General features: G+C 36.8%; 1 protein-coding gene across 3 annotated transcripts in view; it reads right to left on the reverse strand.

The window, feature by feature from the left end:
* Scn9a (sodium voltage-gated channel alpha subunit 9) overlaps positions 1-23,386 on the reverse strand; it is a 148,193-nt gene that overhangs the window by 24,120 nt on the left and 100,687 nt on the right. For all 3 annotated transcript variants that reach the window (XM_063284600.1, XM_063284599.1, NM_133289.2), the window contains 4 exons: positions 22,596-22,769; positions 21,544-21,900; positions 17,167-17,643; positions 6,044-6,161 (listed from right to left, as the gene is read on the reverse strand). In XM_063284600.1, coding sequence (XP_063140670.1) covers positions 6,044-6,161; positions 17,167-17,643; positions 21,544-21,900; positions 22,596-22,769 — 1,126 coding nt within the window. The remainder of the gene's footprint in view (positions 1-6,043; positions 6,162-17,166; positions 17,644-21,543; positions 21,901-22,595; positions 22,770-23,386) is intronic.

Raw genomic sequence — 23,386 nt, forward strand, 5'->3', positions numbered from 1 at the left:
TCATCCTCATGAATTGTATTTACTCATCAACTGCAATTATAGGCAGTTAGCAGAATTCAACAAGAACATTCTGTAAGACACTGTTGCATATGTAGAGTCTGTGGCAAGGAAGTTACATATAATAATATGTATTAATTACATACAATTGTTAATTTCATACACATTAGTATCAGAAATTCTTATACTAAAATCTGTGTGCAAACATAGATTTTTCTCTTGGACAAGTAGTTGCTATGTATTGAACTGGGTACCTCTGGGACCAGTAGAAGGAGGAGACAGAGTGGGAATGGTAATCAGTGTTCATGGAAAGCCAAGTAAAGGAACAGTGATGGATAGGCAAAGAGAAATGTGAACACGAGGGACCAGAAAGATTGTCATTGCAAATTTTAAAAATCTATTAAAATGGTGACATTGATGAAAAATAAACAACCAGGATTACTTTTAAGAAGAGAATTGTCGCAGGAGAAATTAACTTTTGCCAAGATTTTGCTATGTGAGATGCAATCTTGCTCATCTTAAAATTGAAAAAAAAAAACCCACATTTTTATGACTATGGAAAGGAAAACAAACTGCATTGTAATTAGGAAAGTAAGGAAAGTTTTGTCTGAGCGAACGCCTCATAACCATTGCCCCTGGGTGGATCATACCACGGGGGATTCCTCTCTTACCTGATGCAGGAGTGCTCAGTCACCTGCCTGCTGTTCATGCAAAAAGCCAATCCCCAGGGATTCCCAACCTAGCTGGTTAGCAAGGCTATCATACCTTCTCTGTAGAGTGACTATTAATTAAATGCAAACACAACAATATCTCTAAACAGTCTAATGAGTCCCAGTGGGCCGGGTCTTTGTCTTTTGGGTGGGATCATTAGTTTGCTTTTGTGATACATTACATAAAGTCTAGGCTAGGTTTCATCATGTTAGAGCAATGATCCCCAACAGAAAGGAAACCTATCCAAAAGACAGATCACCCCAGAACACTACAGCATAATCAATTTAATCCATATAAAACTGATTAGGGGAAAATAAACTTATTAATACTATCAGTGTTTACATGATATAAAACAAATGTTTTGTTCATAATATCCTTTCAAAATAAAGAAAAGACTGAATGGAATTGTTAATTCTTTTATTAAAGTGAGAATTTGTTATTAGTTATTTATAGGAAGAATTGATGAACTCAGAATATTTTAAAGAGAAGATAAACTGGCTCTGCCTACAAACTTAACTGAAAAGCCATGATTTAAACAACAACAACAACAACAACAATGTTAGAGGTTCCTTTCTAACTCAGATTCTGGTGGCATAAATTTATTATACAAATAATTCCTAAAAAGGTACAATACACAAATAAGTAGACCCATAATTATGTCATGCCCATATTTAATTGGTTTGTCATACTCATAATTAGTTCATTTCTGAGACATGAAGGACAATGCAGAACACACCATGAGACCTATGGAAGGGATGGGGATTTCTGAAATACAAAGCCACAATGAGAATTAAGGAAAGATGTGGCTGAGAGAGGAGAAAGTGAAGCAAAAGGAAGACAGACAGCAGTTGGTAAAACTTGTCAGCAATGCAACAGCAAGAAACAGAAGAATCAAGGGCTTTATGGCAAAGGACAGTAAAAAAAAATCACCTATATAAAGTACCACTCTCGTTTAACTTTATGTTCTTTTGATTTTTATGTTGACCTTCTCAATTGAGTATTTCCTGTGGGTCATGTGCTACTCTGAACTATCATCCGTTCTACCTTAGGTCTTGCAGATTCCTCTTGGATTTGTAAGAGTTGATTTCCAGTGGAAGTTGGCACATTCTCTATTTTGCTTTCTGGGAACATATGCTTCTTAAATTTTCAGGTGGAATCAGTATGTTTCCTGTTTTTGAGTTCGTATTTTTCAAACCCTCTTACAACACCTCATTCCCAGTCATCAACAAGGCCTTTCAACTTACCATAAAAGTAGTAAAAATTTCAGTCCCACCATCCCCAACTCTACTACATTAGGCTAAGGCCCTATTAACTCCCTCATCTGAATTTCCACAGGAACCCCCAAGAAATCATCAAGACTCTATCAAGATGCTCTCTTGAGAAGCTGTAAGACTTTGTAATTAGATTCTTGTTATCTCTGAGAGCTCTTACATTCATTTTCTGTCAATCTTTTCAGTATACTGGTGCCTAGAGTTTCTTCAAATGTTAGATGTATTTCACCACAGAGAAGTGCTTCTGTTGACCCATCAAAAAATACTGATTCTTCATTTATTTGCATAGCCCACTTAATCTCATTGCAGTCTTGATCAAAGGCCTTCAGGAGCCATGTTATTTATGGGACAGGTCCCTAGCCCTTTCTTAATATTCACTTTTCCCTTTGGATTCATCTATATGATGATTAGTTATATAGAGGGCATTGTTGTACCCAACTCTATCATACTGCAGTGCTAAGAAGAGGCAGTGATGTATAGCAGACATTGACTAATTGTTTATTGATTGAGTAAGTGGTTCAGAGGCTGAGCAAATTAGTTTCCCTGTTTATTACACTGAGCTTCAGACCAAATCAGGTCCTGGCAGCAGTGTAGAGCGTCTAGTGGAACCCAGTCCATGATATGACTTAGATATGTATATATCTTCTCTCAGTCAACTTTCACCGGTCCAAACCCAGTTACAGAGAAAATGTGATTCCATTACATTATTTCTACAATGGGTCTGAATTTAGAAATTATTACTAGTTTCAGGGTAAGCACAAAAGTATTCTCCATGATGTTTTTGTCTCCCAATTACTGGGATTGAAGGCATCTTCCAGCTGTCTGACAGAATGAATGGATTAAGGAATATTCACCTATCCTTTCTTAAGAGAATTCCACGGCTCTCATTCCTATAAGCACAAATATATAGATAAATCGTAATGCTCCTTTGCTTCTCATATAAAAGAAATTTGATGTATATCTAAAGAAAATCAAAGTATCATTGTAGTACAGATATCTTTATTTTCCAGCCATTTTGCTAATGTGAGAGTATCTTAGGAGCCTTCTTAAAAAAAATTGTAGCGCCTGAAAGCAAGTCAGTGATTCATAAAAGGAACACTGGTGTAGGTAATCCAAAGAGTAGACTGAGTCAGCAGCATGGGTATTGGCATAGTTTCCACGAAGGATTGTTAAAGTACTTGAAATCATTTAGAAAAGTGAAAGAAAAACAACCAAGATAACAATCATGCTAACTAATCCATAAGCATGATGTCATTTTAGAACTTCACAATTTACGTGAAAGGCACGTTAATGCTACTCTGTCTTACATTACAAATCTCAGGTTTTAGACACATGCTCCCTCAGCCTGGCATGGCTGTACTTTGTGAGGCCCTACCAGCAACTGACTGAGACAGAGGCAGATACACCCAACCAGTGGACTGAAGGAGGGCACCCCTATGGTTGAATTAGGAGAAGGATTGAAGAAGGCGAAAGGGAGGGAGACCACATAGGAAGACCAGCAGTGTCAACTAACCCAGACCCCAGGGAACTCCCAGAAACTGAGCCACCAACCAGGAGCGCACCGGCTGGTTCAAGATCCCTGGCACAGATACAGCAGAGGTTTGCCTGGTTTGGCCTCAGTGAGAAAAGGTGTGCTTAATCCTTGAGAGACTTGAGGCCCCAGGGAGGGGGGAGGCCTGGTGTGTGGAGGAGCACCGTGTTGGAGGCAATGGGGAGGAGGAGTGGCATGAGGAAGTATGAGAGGGGAAACCAAGGGGAGTAAGCAACAATTGGAGTGTAAATAAATAAAATAATTTAAATTAAAAAAATTGCTACCTCTTAGCGGCAGCAATTAAGGACTAGTTGATTCAAACTCATGTCTACCAGAATCAAAGTTTGCACCTTATATTATTAGACCACACTGTTGCCTGGCCCACAGTGTTTGGTTTTACTCCGGTGGTATAAGACTTACTTAGATAGCGTCACATACTTTCCTAAAACACTATTCAATTTTTTTTTGTTTTAATTTGAGTGCAATCTCTAGCAAATTCCAAGAATACTATTGAAGCTTAGGGTAGCAGACAGTGCAAAAAAGGCTTCTTGTTATAAGTAAATGGTCAACTGTAATCAAATTATTTTGTATGAAAAAAATTTCAGTAAAAGAAAAATAGGAAAAAGAGTAAACAGACAGCCTAAAATGTAGCAGGACTTCCATATAAACGTAAGAAATTTCTGGTTCTGATTCTATTGCTCTAGAAATCCCCTAATTTTAGCATGCCTTAGAATCCCCCTCGGATTTGGGAACTACATCTGGGTTTCTATGAACTAGAGATGGAAATAGGTTAAGGCTTCAAAGTAATTTACTGGTAGGAACATGATGTTATAAAATGAGTTAAAAACTGGAAGAAGATATAGATATGTAAGGAAGGGCCCATCAACTTTCACACATGCATCTATTAAATTTTAAAACTTTATTAGTCAAAAAAATTTCAAGGAAATAACGGCATAAACCATTAAAATTAAACAGACTCAAAATCTGTCCAATTCATGTTCTGTACCGTTAGAATGGGTGCTCAGAGAGGAAGCTATGGAGCCTCTTCACATTGATACCTCCACTAAGGAATAGATTTTATGTCTTATTCACCATCAAAACCAAAAGAAAATCATGGTAGAATTGAAACTAGGAAAACTTCTGGTTTTGCATCCTCTTTCCTGTGTTCATTACCTGCATCCAACCCTTCCTTGTCACTTTACACTTTAGTTCTTCTTGTCCTCTGTATTCATGCTATATTGTCTCCACAGACTCATCTCTTTACATGCATCCATACATCATTGGCTAGAATTTGTATATGCTAGAGAATGAGCAGTTGTTTTCTTTTCATTCTTCAATTAGATAATTTAATATTGCATTTTCTGCAAATTTTAAACTTTATTTTAAAATTTTTCTTTAGAGTTAGGTAGTATTCACACACACACATATATGTGTATATATATATATATATTTGATATCTTTTAAGCAATATCTGATATGACCAGAAGACTCTCGTTAAGCAGATTTATTTTTCAAAATTGAGGCCAAGAATACATATATTGATTTGTATTGTTATCCCTGATATTACCAGAGATAATAGTAAAAAATGCTCATTCAAGCCATAGTCTTGGTTCAAACATTTCTGACTTTAAGTGTGCTATTTTAGTATGGCATTACTATGGGATGCACATAACATGGTCATTGAAAGAAATAAGAAAAGACTTTACAACTCTTAAAGAAGTAGAAGAGTATCAGAAACATGCTCTGTGTCCTATGAATGTAGGGCAGGGATGAATTTTGAGACACAGCAGTCATCCATATCAAAGTATTTACCAAGTCTTAATGAATCATTCTAATATTTAAAAGAAAGAAAAGATCCTAGTAAGATCTACCCATTATATTGTATCCTAGGGTCTTGGCTAGCTTTTATGACCTTGACACAAGCTAGAGTCGTTGAGAAAGAGAGAACATCAACTGAGAAAAATGCCTCTACAAGACCAAGCTGTAGGTGTGCTTGTGGAGCATTTCCTTAGTGATTGACGTGAGAGGGCCCAGCCCACTATGGGTGGTGCCTTTCCTGGCTGGTAGCCCTAGGTTCTACAAGAAAAGAAGCTGATCAAGTCATAGGGAACGAGCCACTGAGCAGCGCTCCTCCATGGCCTCTGCATCAGCTCCTGGCTGCTGACCTCTCTGTTCTCACCCTGACTTCTCCCATTGGTGGAGTATGCTATGGAATTTTAAGCTGAACTATTCCCTCTCTTGGTTTACGTTTGCTGTTTGTGTTTCACCACAGCAACAGAAACCTAGCACACCTAGTAATAAGAGTTAAGGCTGCAAAGTGAGCAGTATCAAGATCCTATACGGGTAAAGAGTTCTACAGTAAGATACACTGACATTGGAAGTTACTGTCAACAGATGTCAGACATATGGGGCACTTAGAGAGCCAGGCTCGGAAGAGCGGGAAATTCCCTGTGAAAAAATAGTTCCCGGATAACACGTACTAAGACAAAACTGAAAACACTGGTGAATGGGAGCACTTCAGGTTGGTCCTTACCATCTGTAAAGCAGGCTTCAGGCTCATCTGCGTTTACGGGCTCTGCTTCAGCCTCCTCTTCTCCTGGCAGAGGGTTGTCAACAGTGCTGCACTCAGAAGAGCTTGATCGGTTCCGTTTCTAAAAAGAAATTCACCACCACCACCACACAGGCTATTTAGTGAATGCTAGGATGACATTCAAACTTCATTTAGAGACCAGTCATGCAAAATGTCATGAGAGATGTTTAACAGTACGATGGCCATAAAAACATAGAAACACATGTTGAGGTCAAGTTGCCCTAGGGTCCATCTATAATTGACCTTTCTATCTACACATCCTGCAAAAAATAATTTATTTCATAATGCTACCAATTAAACATTCGGACAAAGCTTCCAAGAGGAAGCATTTTATGTTAACTATAATTTGGGAAATTATTGGTTGCACTTATTGTTATCTTATGTTTAACACTGACTTATGAGCAGTCATTCTTTGGGGATAACTGACCTCTGGGGAACACTAATATGTCAAGTTGCCAATGCTGCATGACTAAAAGTACAGAGCTGATAGTTACCGGAAAAAGATTTTAAGTAGCTGGGAGCTAAAACAAAACACAATGACATCCAAATAGGTTCCATTTACTTCAGACCAGAAGAGATAGCAGGATGCTATAGATAGAAAGCCTTTAACCAAGACGAAGATTAAACACAAACTTGTATTGCCCTCCAAATATTAAAGGCCATACCAACATCGCCCGTTTTAATCTCAAACTTTACTGCAGAAAAGAGATCATAAAGTATTATTTTTCAAGGAATAAAAGGATGGAGCGTCACATGCAAGTGCTGAAACAAAACTTCAATGGAATTAAACATGGCAGGTTCACACGTGAGAGCAACGAACTCGTCATTATGATCATTCTGCAGATCATAATGCAGACGAGTTCCCCTCATGAACTTTATGATCAAGTGGTATGTCTGCATGTATACACACATACACAGACGATTTCAGATACAGTACGTACGGTCACTGTAGCAGGACTCAGCCAAACACCTAATACTGGTTTGTAGAGCGCAGAGCATCTCACCAATCGGAGAGTTCATTCCTCATCCTCATTTGCTAAGTGACCCGTGACTATGGAAACCTGCTGCTTGTCATGACACTGTCTCACTTATTAAGATTATAGCTTAGGTTCGGGAGAAAACTTTAAGCAAGTGCAGGTGCTAAGATAAGAAAAATACTCATTTGCAGTTAATGTTTGGACAATAAGTTTGTATGACTAGCACAGGCTCAATCTAAAGTATTAGCTTTTAAGTGGGATCTTGCCGTTCTTTTTGCGAGTCCTACATTGAGTACGCACGGTTGTCCTGTTCACGCATTGCCCACCAGTCAGGGCAGAAGTGGAATGTCATACAGAGTGACTATTGGTTAAGTCATTTTTAGAACCCGAGAGAAGAATTAGAGACACCTTATTTAATGAATTCCTCAGTAGATGTGTTATTCTAACCAGGTAAAGGCTTTGGTTATTAATATCAGTTTTAAAGGGCATCAGTACAAAATTTCATTTAAAGGTTGGTTGTAGAGAGTGGTTAAATTAATCTAAAATACCTCAAAGAAAGAGAAATGTTAATTAATTAGTGAAAGTATATTTAATAGCACTATATTGGGCTTGCTGAGGTGTAGGGAGAGGGGAAAACAAGACTAGGTTAGACTGTATAAAATTAATTTCAACAGCTTCAATAAAAAGATCGTTAATACTTATCCCACATTACATTGAACATCTTGCAGGAGGCAAGGTTTCAAAAATAAACACTAGTATGTAAATAATACTTGTCAGAAGACACTTAAAATGACTAATAGTTTATCTCATGGTAATTCTACAAAACAAAATTTTTGCACTATATATAAAATATTACAATTATCTGATGCTCTTAGTTTTTCTACTTCAAAGCTGCAGTGAACTGTCACCAAGGAACCAAAGACTAGACCATTAATTCTATGGAGAGGACGTCAACCTCTGTGATAGAAATCCACGGCCTGCATTTGGACACCAAACAGTGGGAAGAGTTATTGACAAGAATACAAAACCCTTCCCTGTACTGAGTCAAAATATTAACAATAGTGTAGTTGGAACTGTTTCCCTTCAGCTGGCGGCAACTTTTAATTAAAACTATTCTCAGTTGGATTTTGGCAGAATTTTGATGAACTAGTGGCAGCAAAATTATCATCACAGCCCTGAGCTTACAGACTATATTGTATGAAAAATAATTTCAATAAAATAGCATTAATATATATCCCAAGTTGCATTATTAGCTAGTAAAATGTAGAGAGACTTTACACAGTGTTTCTTTCTATTGAAACCTCTTTTTAGAGATATTGATTTTCTGTCAATTAAATTTAGAGATTGGCTCAGAAGCAATAGCTGAACAGTGTTATTGTTCACTGTAATAAAAATTATGCTCTCTGCATGAATTATAATTAATATGGGTAACAAGTCAAATTATTGTGGTCAATATTTAACTTTACAATGAATATATTATTTGTTCACACAGTAACTGATTATGTGCTTTATATAAAATACATATATGTGTAATGCGTGTGGTCTAGAACTAGAGGGTTTTCTAATCTATTCAGCTTTTGTAAACTTTAACACTTCACAGAGTCATATAAAAATACCCCTCAGTGCAAAACATGATGGCTAGAACAAAAGTCTTATCTTGAAGGAATATTCACTTAATGAGTACAGCAAGCACCTCTAACCTTAAACACTTAAATTATTTAGATCATCCCAACTTTGCCTTATTTTCCATAATCTTATTATTCTATTTTATATTATTTATCACTTTTTAAAGTTTTCCTTGTAGTTAGATATGAAGAATGAATGGAATAATGTTAGTGATTTAATATTAAGATATTTCAATTTACTTTATTATCGTGCGAATGGTATACTTCCTCAATCATTTATTTGCTTGCAGTCAAAGATACTTTTAATTCATAAGTGGAGAGAACAAGATATCTCCCCGCTAACACTGAGACGAGAAGGCGTGCAGGAGTTTGCCTTCCTTTCCTTAAGCTATGACTTTGGCTGTAAGTATATTTCAATCCGATTTCTTTTATTTCCATGGAAACAATGCAGAGTAAAGTAGTAAAGTTCAGAAGAAAGGATCAAAGGACATACATCATTTTTCATCTTTTAAAGCCTCTCATGGCTGTCATTCCTCAGGTTCCTGCAGCCCTTAAGCCTGGGGATGAGCTGTGAAGTATCACCTGTGCTATCATCGTGACTGAAATAATCTCTGTCTGCCTCAGAGTTCAGAACTGTGAGTCCTCCGATAACCAAAGACATTCTCAGTATTACGTTTTTTCCAAAAGCTGCTGCCATCAGTTAAAAAATACTGTAGACACTCCCAAACAATCGGAAAGTCAACAGACTCATCCTCCTGTCTACATGTTCGTGTCCTTTGCTCTAGCTCAGAACACCTTCAATTTATTGAATTGCAGTAAAATGTTTCTTTACCTTTTAATTATGAGCAACTAAAACTCCTGCTCGTTTACTAATATGGGGTAAGGATGCGTTTTTATTTTATTTCCTTTCTAATTTTCCTCATTTTTGCTATCAGAGGACTGGCTAGAATGCCAGGCACATCCCTGTACTGAGTGCCAATGCTTAGCAGTAATCACTCACACAGTCAACATAGTATGTAGTCTCAGATGCTGAAAATAATGAGGCAAGCTCAGCCATTGACAAGAAAATGTAAAATACGGCAATGACTTTAGGGAATTCTTCATTTCCTAAGCATCCTCTATCAAGGACACTCCATACACCTGATATGGTCACGTGGTAAGACCTTGGCTGAAAGCATGAACAGACAAAGGTAACATTTAGAAATGTAATGAGTTTGAAGGCAGAATTTTTGTTGTTGTTTGTTTATATCCATTCTAACTAAAACGGAAGGGGCATTCCCTTATAAGGTTTTTCAAGGTTTCTGTGTGCTATCATAAAATGACCAGGGTAGTGATTGATAGGAAATACTCCACAAACTTAGTAAACGTTATCACAACCAAAACCTGCTGAAACATTCCAAGTCGGTTAACAAGGATTTAATCACTGCAAACAGGAGGACAGCATGTGTGTCCAAGTGTAGATTCAAAGCCCCAAGTTTCCTTACATCGTTCATAGATTCAAACAAATGAGAAAGAAAAAAAACTAATTTGTGTATGTTTGTAATGTCATTGCCCCCTAAGTTAAGATCAGGAGGGGGAAATTCCAAAGACTTGAATAATTATCAGTTTTCTCAACATGTGAAGTTATAATATTGAATGCTCAATGCACAATACAAAATTTTCATGTGTGAAAAATGTCTTCTAACCTTTGTACAGGCAGCTTCTATCAAAGTACCACATTCTAGATCACTCTTTACAACCGAGAGGCTCAGTTTATACTTTGTCAGAATTTGAAACCTTACTGTACGTCTGTGTTTGAGGATGTTGGCACAGTGCTTACGAAGCCAGAAGAGGGCAGCGAGTCCTTCAAGCAGGAGTTACTGGCAGTGGTTCGACATGGGTTTGAGGAACTGAATAGAGAGCCAGCACTCTTAAACCCTGAGCTCCTCTCCGGGCCCAGGAATATCATTTCTTGATATGTACTGTGTCTTTCCTAAAACTATTTTGGCAAGAAAATATGAATTCACAATATAACCATACATGTATATATCACATATAGTTATGTGCATATATTATGTACACATAAATGCATGCAACTACATATAAGCATATATCTAAAAAGTTCTGTAATATTGTATGATCTAATGTATTTATATAATGGATATTGATATAGGTTTATTTTGATTCATGATTCACTTGAAGGCTACTTATTACATTGTGAAATCATTGAGTTCAAACTACTAGCAACTAAAAACGGAAAGTTCTTTTTTCAAATTGTTAACAATAGCTTCCTGTGCACAGAGAACACTGAAACACCAGGATTTTTTTTTTTGTTTTTGTTGTTGTTTTTCTTTTTCCTTAGTGTCATTGTCCCTGGGGTGTGACCATTTCAGCACAACACTTTGCTTTCCTCATTGCACAATGGACAACAAATAGTACAAACATTTCAACAGTGACAGAGAAAGTCAAACTATGAACTGGATTATAAAATAAGGCAAGAGTCTTAGGATGGGTTCCTCACTCAGTCTTTCAAAGATTATACTACAATTAATAGACATTACTTGATATCAGAGAAAGAGTTTTTGCCCATGTTTTACAAGTGTTAGGCAAAGCAGCCTACATTCTTGTTCATAATGTTAGCACAAGTGTCTTCAGCATCATGAAATAAAGCTAAGTGGGTTACTTATCGTCACTGCACACTAGAAGGATAGGGAATTCTGCGTAGAATAGAAACCTACTCTCATCCATGAGAGATCTCACTTCTGGGATTAAATGAAACATTTCAAATACATTTCTCATTGGTAGACATAGCTTATTAACATTAACTTGATGGCATTTAATATGAACACACATGTCTGAGCTTTTGAATTGCTTATAAAAATAAAGTGCTATCATTGCTAAGTCATTTCGAAATTATTCAAAATCTAGACTTGGAAGTTGGGTACATTGGCTCTGCTCCTATTTTTCCTAGGTATGTATGAAAGCAGCCAATGGTGAGTCTTAATTTTTTTCTCTGTGAAATCGAAGCTAGAAATGGAATGATCCTCTCCCACTATAATTTTAACATTTATATCTAAAATATTCCTCCCGCTAAATTTAGGCTGGATTAAATTGTTAAAACAAAAGGTGGCTTTTATTTGAAATATGATTTTGAAGTATTTTCTACTGTATCTCACTTTTATAATCCATTTGGTAACATTCTATAGATCATGCATTTGAAATCAGTTCAGAACATGAAAGCTATACGAAGAGAGTAATCAAGAAAATCACAAAAAATGATGGAATAACCCCAGTGACATGCTGTGAAGTCGATTCATTAATGGAACAATTGTATTTTTTTCTACTTTCTTGCAAATGGATCAGGCAGAGAGATTTTGTAGCTGAACAGCATGCAAGACACCGAAGAAAAAAAATCATATATGTATGATATTTTAGGTAACCTGTGTAAAAGTGGTCACATGTGTCTCTGAGTAGTTACAGCACAGAGCTGTATCCTGGGGGCGTTCCACTGTGTTTACCCCTGCAGAGGTGACAAGGTTAGGTTCTGAAGCTGAGAAAGGCAGTCAACTGAGACTCAGAGTCTGCAAGGTCTTCTACCTGCAAATAGGAACTAAGGCTCTGTCTGAAATACATGCTACGTATTTAATATTAGCTAATATATATAACACACTAAAAATAAAATGTCATTCATGTAGACTTAAAAATAATTATCTAGTTTTATAATATCATTTTTCTGCAAGTAAACATATACACTGTAATGTACTAAGCAATTTTAATATTTATCCTATAATATAATCAATATTTAAAAATATGTTATAAAGCAGTGTGGGCTGGGCAAGAGCAATAGTATATAAGTTGAGAGAAATATTCATAAATATTTCTCAATTTTCATTCAGTTGTCATGTTTAAATAAATTCAAGAGTTTACACATCACAGCAGGAAAGCAACACTTCCAAATCTTTCAAAGCATAAAGAATGCAGAATTATTATTTAGATATTCCAGACCTATGTTTCATTGCCCAATAAAAATAGAAAGGGTTTTCCAAGATTTTGGATCCAGTCTAAGCAACAGAAATGCTCCACATAGAATTCTCAGAGGAGTGAATGATTTTAGGGAACGTATGCATGGAAAGCAGGTTCAAAGAGCTGCTCCCCCAAATATAAACGAACAAAGAATGAAACTTGGACGGTCAAGAGCATTTCTGGTGGAGATGATACTTTATAAAATTCAGTACTAAGTGAAAATATAAACTGCCCTATAATGACAGGATAAGGGAAAAAAACAAACAAAGCCTTTGAAACAGACTTAACCACAAGGAAAAAATTAAAGTAAATGGATGTAAAAAAAACTCTGATGATTGTACTCATTCAAGTAACACTTTATCGAACCAGTAAAATGAATGAATTTCTCATCAGCCCTTCTTCAGAGGTGATGGCTTTCAGACTTATATACTGAGTAGGAAACAAGCGGAGGGTTGAATGAGTGAAATTGGGTAAGAGATATGAAGGCTTGGTGGTTTGCCTGCGATTTCCTTCTGTGGGACACACAGTCAGTAAATTTACCTCCGTGTGTCAGAGTTTGGCTCACGGTCTACCTCTTTCAGCCTTATGGTAGGCATTACTAATTTTGGAGACCTCCAGTGGGAAACGTTAGAATCCTGTTCCAGAATGTGCTTACCTTGCCTGGGTTGCAATGGTTTGCATATTTACCTAACTTGTAAACTGCCAGGTTAAACGTATTTCATTATTTTCATCAATTACTACTTCATATTTACCTTTAAAGTACATGAACATCTAGTGTCATCTAGGAAATCAAATATTTAAAAAGATCAAAATAGGGAAGGACTATAATTTATGAAAGGAAACAATATACCTGTCTTAATGCTGGGCACATATAAAAAAGACGAATCTATGCTCTCTGTTGTACATGGGTGGAAGAAATGGATGAAATGATTATAGTTAGTTGCATAATGTTTAGGCAATTAAAATGAATACAGTACTTGTAGAGTAAAGGTTACCTCCAGCACATTTTCTTTTTTCTTTATGTTATACTGAAATATATGAAACTGAATACCGTGATAGAAAAACTGTTGAATATTTGCAATTCCTATCCTTCAACTTCCTATCTTCTCATTTCGTGTATCATTCTAATTCAGAAAGATAAATTTAATTCTTATTGTCTTAGTAACCTTATATTTTTGTGTAATAAAACATGAAAATGGAAATACTTGCTCTCCAGTTGTATCCACTTTCTGTCTGTTAGAGGAAAACGCTACTTTGCCAAATTCGTTTTATGCTTTGTTGTAATAATGCAAATCTTCATGAAGACATGAAAAAGCTGCGGAGCCGATGTCCCAGACCTCAGGGGTGCCCCTGAGTTACACGCCTATCTCACTGGCAGCCCCAAAATATCAGGATAAGAAGCCCAGGGTTACGCCAACAGTGCTCAGTGTACCAGGTAAGAACCACAAAGGGCCAACTTTGGTCGAAAGGAGTTTGCCATAGTTACTAATAATTTACGTGAAAGTACAGGCAAGTTATTAAAACAGATGATTGGCCTTTATTCAAATGTATAATCTTAGTGTACATTATGTTATTAGTAGTGTACACTGACAATTTAAATGAATGGAAAAGAAACAGTTGTGTTGTCTTGAGAAAAATATATTTGACAATTAAATATCAGTTCAACAAATCCAGAAATAAGGCTGTTACAAGCAAACAAGTTTTAGCCTGTGAAATATAATGTTTAAGAATGATTTTGGAGGTGCAGTCTAAGCTAGTAAATCAGATTTAAGGATTCACCTGAAATTAGAGTGCCATGTTAGACTTCCAGTGAACCACAAATGCCAAATCCCACTGAAACAGAATATTTGATCCTAAATATCACTGTTGCAGAGGATTGGCATAAGGCCATTTTCATTTCTACTTACTGTCTTGCCTTTCTATGCGTATAGGAGTGTGGTATAGATTTGGCACCCAAACTGAAAAACTTGCAGAAACATTTACAACAAGCATACTTTATTAGTCTTTTAGTGTCTCAGTTATCAGTATGTATAGACATCATCTACTGTCTATGGTGAAGAGGAATGTGCACCAGATGAACCAGATTGATTACTATATGCATTTTCTTTCTCTCTCTGCCTCTGCCTCTGCTCATTCTCTCTCCATCTACCTTTCAGGTTTATAGGAGATCACATGACTCTTTTTTATGGTGCTGGAGTAATATAGATTCTGTGGAACGATGTTCAGATCCCCCTTTTTGGAGAGCCGTGCACAATGATCCTGCTGTAAAAGGATGAATTCCTCTGTATGAAGGGCTGTGTCAGAAGTGAGCTGCTTTGTTCAGTGTTATGTCCCTTCTCCTGGAAGGCAGAGTGGGGTCTGTATGCTGCTAAGAGTCAGGAACTGGCCAGACCTCCTTGCTTTAAGTTAAGATTACTCCAACAACTATATTAGCACCAGGGATTCTGTAGGAGCAGGCAAGATAGTGTTGCAAATGTAGCATCTTAACATGCCCTCTAATACTGTGGTATTTCTCACATCTTGTAGCTGTTAGGTGTTTCCGGAGAACATTCTCCATCAGATCATCCCATAGCTGTCTCTGTATGAATATCTCCAATGATTTACACAAATAACCCGTGTTTCCTTAGCTTCAGTTGGATGTCTGGATGTCCCAAAGTATAGTCAATTAATTGCCTAATTCCTAAAATTTATCTGCCTTTTGTATATTTTAATTATACATCTATCTTTCTGAGTCTAATACATTTACATGAAATGTATCTTCCCCTCTCCTGAAAAATATAAAACCATGTTTAGTCACCTGGCACCTTTGAATGTATCTTTGTCTAGAATCATCTTTGACAACTGGTTAAGATGAGGTTAAAACTGTGGGTTAATGAATCCCCTTGGATGTTAGTAAGCAAGTTCAATTGGCTTTGCTTGACTTCCCTGTCTTGTAAATTTCTTTGACAAGTAGGTTTTTAGGCTTCCTTTAAAGAGTAATTGTGTTCCCGGCAATTGAAACTTCATAACTTTCCTTCTCTTCAAGAGAAAACATGGGTCATTGAGTTAATTTTCTTTTCCATCTGAGGCTAAACCCAGAGACATGCTACTAATGTTCCACTTATGGAGTTGGGTTTTCTGCAAGCAGATATTTGTAAGATTTTTGTATTAATTTTTCATATGAAATATTTTAAAATATAGAAAGGAGTTTCTCCCTGAATTAGTTACCAGGTAGGATTTTTTTACTTAGTGATATACATTCATAATATTTATTTAATCATTTATTCACTCAATAAATAATTATCATGACACGCACACACACACACACACACATACACACATATGACTGAATTGCCCATTATTATGTCATGTAACCTTTCTGATATATTGACTATAAATTCATGGATGGCAAGTTTTAATAAGTTTAAACAGGTCGATGATACTTGATAAATGTAACCAACAATTTCTAGTATGAATACAATTAGAAAATTATAAAAATAACATAGAAAATCATTTCTAAGTAATAATTAGTGATGCATTAAGGTTATTATATTTGACAGAAATTAGATAGAGCTCAGTGCAGACATTGTTTTGCTTAGACATACATAGACTGAGGTGAGAAGACACAAATGTGTTTTTAGAGTTTCTATCCTGAGCTCATAGTACCATTTAATGTACCCCAAAGTTGCCCATAAAATTAAATCTAAATAATAAATTGAGAGGGGAATGAAATCATGTAGGCCTAAAAATTAGATGATTTTCTGTCAATTGGAGCAGAGATTGGGAAGGACTCAACAAGTTAGGTGTTTGGAGAACTTTACATACAATCTCCTAAGGTGTGATTTAGGTGCTAATGACTTTAGAGAAGGATATCCAATTCAAATTTTAAAAGATTTATTCAAGATTTGCCCACAGAAGAAAATTGCAAGCAAGGTAGGAAGTGTTCGTGGCATAGAAGGAAAGGTACTGCTGTTAGTGATGGATATGCAGGAAGGCAGGAGGAAGCACCAGTGGTCAGATGGGTTTGGGTCTCTAGTGTGAACCTTTCTGGAGTGCACACTTCCAGAGACGCTGGAAGCCATGTGTGACTCTGTCTTGGCAAGCACTTGATTAGGAATGAAATGAAGTGAAATTAGCTGTAACGCATGGTGCAGATGAAAAATGGGGGTGGAAGGACTAGTTGGAATTGGCAGGGAGTGAGTGCAAAGATAAGGATGGGGGAGATGACAAGGGAACTTAACAGGAGGGAGACGAAGTCTGTCTAATTGCAGCACTGGCGACAAGAAAGAGACGGTGTGGGAAAATCCTATTGTCTATGCAGGGTTACACCAATTATTAGGAACCAGCAAGAAAACCTTATCTGAACAGTGAGCACGGTGTTTGAAATGAAACCCACAATCTCTCCCTTCTGAGATACCAGCCCTCTCAAATGTTGGTTCATCTCCAGGTTATTAGGGCAACAATACAAGCAGAGTGACCTTACCTCTTTGCTGTAGTCACTGTCTGAGTCACTGCTAAGCTCTTCTGTGTTCATAATCTCCAAATCAGACTCCCCAGGTGCAATTGGCACTGTCACTGTGAGGCTGGGGTTATGGATAAAGGACTGGTAATCATTTTCATCCATAAAGCTTTTGTCTAGACTGCTGCCATAACCACTGATCCTATCCTTTTCTTTGAGGAAATTGTGATCCTTGCTCATCTCCGCAAGGGTACGGTTTGAAATATAGTTTTCTTTCTTGTTGTTGGGATCTGCTGTTCGTTTTGTGTCCTTGGAGCCCTTTGGCTTTTTGGAAAATGATTTTAGAATGAATTCACGCAGGGTCTGTTTCACATAATTGATTCCCCTCTTAATTCTGGCCACTGCGATCTGGAGGTTGTTTGCATCGGTGTCTTCCTCAATTGCTGTAAGATTGTCAGAACTAAATGAACTCAGCAAAAGAGCCAGAAACAGGTTCAGGACCTACATCAGGGTGGGTGGGAGGGGGAAGAACGGGGACATGGAAAATACAAAGAAACGTACTTTTTAGAATTATAAGTCAAGATGCAAACCCACCATGACAAAAAGACAAAAAGCACTTTTTCGAGAACTGGTAAAAACAGATCAGAGTGGTCTCAATACTCTTTCCACATATAGACATGAAGACTTGGGCAGCAGAGGGCAAGCAATACTCATGAGGAGTTGCCCTGCGGATCAGAGAATCGTCCCACACCACTGTCATCACGCCATTGGTCACTCTATTGTTGCTCTCTAAAGTGAGCCAGTCAAATTCCCTTTAAGGGCTCTTAAAAGGTTATTTTTAACTCAACCATACTTGCTGCCTTACTTTCATGGAAAACAAAGAGTACAAGAAAATTATACTGTTGTCATTGTGCTGACCATTCCAGTCAAGGTTGAAGCACATTGAACACAAGTCATGCAAGACAATAAAATGGATTAGCTGCCTTTATTGTGTATCATTAAATCCCGGAAGAAGTGGTCAAGGATGTCAGGGAAATTTGTATCCTTGAAGCAAGGTCATATATATATATATATATATATATATATATATATATATATATATGGATATCAAAAGTGAAAACAAAGTCAATTTCATATAACTTCTTCTAACACATTAGAAAGGAAAGTAAGTACTTATGAAAACAATTGATTTATAAAGTCCAATTTGAAGAGAACAGTTTTCATCATTATCTTACCACAAAGTAGAATGGACTAAAATCTTCTAAACCTTGTGGTTTTACTGATTTCAATAACTGGAAATAAACTGACATAAGGAGTAAATGTGAGTTTCTCGAGCGTGTGTGTGTGTGTGTGTGTGTGTGTGTGTGTGTGTGCGCGCGCGCGCTCGCATGCGTGCCTGTGTTTGTGTCTATGTACAAATGCTGAGAGCAGAGATGGTATGCTGTCCTCCTCTAGCACTTTCATATTTGATCTATTGGTCAGCGTCTCTCACCAAATCTGAATTGGTGACAGATTGACAGCCAGCAAGCCAAAAAGACCCTCCTATCTCTACCTCTATAATGCCAGGCTTGCAGGCACGTATGTCTCTGCTTTTAAAATGGCTCTGGGAACTGAAATAGGGTTCTTTCCTTACACTGGCCGCTCTCTTATCCACTTTCCATATCTCTAGCCCCATGAGAAAATTTGAAAACATTAGATCAGTAAACTGTAATCCTTTAATGCGTAGGTCCATCTCAGAAACATTTTTATACTTCTCCCGTGTTAAACTTATATTGATTGTAGTTCCTTGCTACTTAAAGAGCTAATCTGACAGACTTGCTTTTGACTGGACTCAGAAGTAGAAGCTCTCAAAGAGGACAGGACAGCCTATGTCTCTTGGTAATCTGTTTCTGACATTTTGCTTTGGCTTCCTTCATTGTTTTGGCCAAAAGTTTTAGCATAGTACACAGCCTCTTCCTTGTTTTTCTTAGTGTAATTTTTCAGAGCAATGTATCGGTGCTTGTGTTCCGGGTCATATGCAGTAACAAAACATTGAATCTTGGGTGTTCTTGTTACAGGACTCTCACCCTCTTTGTTCAGGGGTTTGTGCTGACAATATGTTGATGGACATTATTTTTGAGAGAGAGAGAGAGAGAGAGAGAGAGAGAGAGAGAGAGAGAGAGAGAGAGACAGAGAGACAGAGACAGAGACAGAGACAGAGACAGAGACAGAGACAGAGACAGATTAAAAATCTTCTCAATTCTGCTAGCTTTTTTGGGATCAAATCATGGTATCTGTCAGTCTCGGATTATGTTGCTCTTCCTCCTCCTGCTCCTCCTCCCGCTCCTCCTCCTCGTCTTCCTCCTCCTTCTGCCTCTTCTTTTTCAACAATAATAAAACTGAGAACACTCAGACTGTCACTTATAATGTATCTAAGAACAGGCTTGTACTTTCTCTTTCCAGTTCTCCTGGGTCTGTAAGATAGAATGTTCCTTCCTCAACAGCAGGTCAAGCCACCTGACATCTTGGAAAAGCCTTGTTTGTCCTTCCCAACACTGAGTCGGATCACATAACACGTTCACTCTTCACCAGGAGTACCAGCAGATACTTTGTGTCCATACACTTCTTATAGAAAGCATGAAGACTGCATTCTTTGCCCACTTTAATGAGTTTCTGACAGCTGGTGTCTGGAAAGAAGGCACCAGGAAAAAGAGCCAAACTTCTGTTCTTGTTTACTATATTGGATCAATACTTTGTGACTGAAATGTGAGTTATTTATAGCTAGTTCCATGTAGAATTAACGTTCACTTATGCTTTACAACCAATCTACTTTTCTTCTCAAAGAAAAATATTCCTTTTAGATTTGTTCTCATACCTAAATATTGCATTGTGTTTCTTCAAAGGCTTGCTTCAAAACTTTCCAAGAGTATCTGTCTAGAACTTCATTTTTACTATGAGAAGAACATTTTCTTTGATATATCCTTCACTATATATCTAACTATATCCATCACTTGCTTGCCTGGTAATTTTTCCACATAATTTTTCTTGCTACTGACACATCACTAGCTTATAGAAGACAAAGGCCACATCACTTCATTTTGTAGGCTTTAACTTACAAAGGTTTAACATAAAATAGAGAAGATAAAGGTCTGCTAGCAATGTGCAAAACTTAAGTATTTAGGTAAACACAGCATTGCATTATTGTAATCCCATCTCCCAGGAGGCTGAGACAGGAGGATCATGAGTTTGAGGCCAAAAGAAAACCATGTGTATTTTTGCATATTGGAAGGATTTGTTAACCTATGTCACATTAGAAAATGTATCATCACTACAGGAGGGGGATAAAGAATTGCAGATTGGCAATTCATGTTTTGTTTATGCCACAAGGATGTAGAATTATTATTGTATAATGTACTCTACGGACCCATGCTTTAAATTAGTGTGTCATCTGGTGAATGTAGATTTATTGTTCTGATGCTTTAATGGAAGCTACAGGGACAAATATTTAGTAACTTTGTTCTGAAGCCAGTGGGAGAGAATGTACTTACCATATGGTTGGCAAGTGATTTGATGTCCAGTGGACCACTACTAGGACAAGACAAGATAGTGGACTCGTAAAGCAAGTTGAATGGCTCATAGAAGAATATTTTATCTAATTTTCTTTTTTCTGTAAACTTGGGAAATTTGACTCACCAGTGTATGGAAGAAACAAGCCATCAGAAGCCAAGAAAACACTAATTGGAAATACAAGGAGATTGCTATTTGAAAGAAATGCTATAAACTAGTGGGTGGTAAATTTTTCTGTAAAGGGCCATATAATAAATAATTGGTATGTTGTAGGACATGGGGCATTCAGCAGTCCCTCTCTTTGAACACTGGGCATTAATGCACACATATGTAAAATGTAAAAGAATGAATATATCCAATTTTCTTTAAAACTTTATATGGACACTAAAATTTGAACTTCTTCCTATGATGTACATATGCTACAAAATATTCTCCATTTATTCTTTTTAGCCGCTATGGACCATGGGAATCCTTTGTAACTCAAAAGGTCACATAGAAGGAAGAACTAAACTAAGTTTAGCCCACTTGCTAGTTTTATGAATGTGAGGAGCGATAACAAGTGTTCTCATTTGCCTTGCTCCATTAGTCTTGATCATTAATTTAATCATGCAGTATTTACCACCATAGTTTCGTATCTGATGACAGGTCATGTTTTAAGAGGTTTGAAAGCCACAGATTTAATTCATCTGACAAACCCTAGGAGGTAATTTTGAAAAATATAAATACAGGTTTTCCTGGCCAAGGAGATTAAAAATATTATTTTGTTTCTAAAATAAAGTTAATTTTAAAATTGCAACAATAACATCAGGAATAATTGTAATAGAAAATTTAAGTATATGAATAGCTCTTACATACCACAAGGTTCCCAATCACCATGACCATCATGTAAACAATAAGGCACATGGTCTGGCCCGCGACCTCCATGCAGTCCCACATGGTCTCTATCCACTCCCCACACAGCACTCGGAACACGATCAGGAAGGAGTGGAAGAAGTCGTTCATGTGCCAGCGCGGCAGCTTGCAGTCCACATTGATCTTGCAGACACACTCCTTGTAGCTCTTTCCAAACAGCTGCATGCCGACCACGGCAAAAATGAAGACGATGATGGCCAGCACCAGGGTCAGGTTGCCCAGTGCGCCCACCGAGTTGCCGATGATCTTAATGAGCATGTTCAGTGTGGGCCAGGACTTTGCCAACTTGAAGACTCGGAGCTAGAAATAAAGTTTACAATTAGTCATGAAACATTTCTCAGTATTTCCACCCTTGATTTTTGTCATAAGTTTGAAGTATTACCTCACATTCCCTTACTATTGTATAGCTAAAGACTATATTTTGTTTTTATTTGTCTTTTGACAGTGCTGTTGTTTTTTATAATTAAAATAATGGCAATATCTATTGTGAAGACAGTGTGTAGTTTTAGTTGAGGATTCTGATCACAACTTATTTGTATGTTAGGTATACTTTTAAGATTGGTAGCTAAACCTTAATTTTACTTTTTTAATACTTTTAATATTTTTAGACTTCATGGTTATTTGTATGATGGTGATTTAAACTTTAATTATTAAACCCATTAAGCTATGGGCATGTTATGCTTAAAGTTTTAAAAATTATCTCACAATGAAATACATCATTATATATTGGATTAAAAGTATTTCTATCATATTAGAATACACCTTAAAATAGAATTGGACATAGTTCCTAGTTGCTAATTAATCATGGGATTTTAACACTTTAAGTGAATTTGTAAACGAATGGACTTTATTTACTAAATATAAGACTTGTTATTGCCTTCAATTCAACTTCTAAAAGCTTTAAATAATAATAAATAGGGTATAAAAAGAAACCCCAAACAAACCTGGTACCCCTTCATTATAAGAATAGAACGGTATCTTTAGCTTCTATTTACCAATCTGAATGACCGCAGAACTGATAATCCTTCCACATCTGCTAGGAAAAGCTCTATCAAACTCAGCGTCACAATTAGGCTGTCAAAAATATTCCACCCTACTTGGAAATACTCATAGGGGTCCATGGCTATTAACTTCAGTACCATTTCAGCTGCGAAGATCCCTGTAAAGATCTAAACAAAACAAAACATTGTTCTGTTAATGCAAAGTACAGAGCCAACTTGATGATGACATTGACTATTGACTTGGCAGTGGCTATGTTCAAAAAAAATGTGCTCTATTTACTTCAAAGATGGCTATTGTTTCATTTCTTCTTATGAGCAAGGCATAGATTTCTTATAGTTTTCCTTAAGCATCAAAACCCCAAAAGGCTCTAGTTATCATGTCAGTCTTCAGCATCAGAGACAGTGTTTAAATGGCTCTGATGGGAATTACAAAGACACAAGCCTTTAACAATTGAGCAATCATTCTTTATTAATAGATCTCTCTCCCTCCCCCTTTCCCCCTTTCCCTTTCTTTTCTTTCTCTCTCTTTCATCCTCCCCTTTCTTTCTCCCTTTCTTTCTTTCTTTCTTTCTTTCTTTCTTTCTCTCTTTCTTTCTACGTCTTTCATCACCTATCTGATCATTGTTATCATCTATCTATTTGACCATCTGCCATCTACCTATCATTTATCTAGTATCATGTATCTATCATCTATCAATCTATTTCTATTTTATCAGTTTTCTATTATTTCTAAATATAATTTATACAATTTTCTATCTAGATTATCTTATCTATTAGTTATCCAT

This window comes from Rattus norvegicus, chromosome 3 (assembly GCF_036323735.1).
Source record: "Rattus norvegicus strain BN/NHsdMcwi chromosome 3, GRCr8, whole genome shotgun sequence".
Taxonomy (NCBI): domain Eukaryota; kingdom Metazoa; phylum Chordata; class Mammalia; order Rodentia; family Muridae; genus Rattus; species Rattus norvegicus.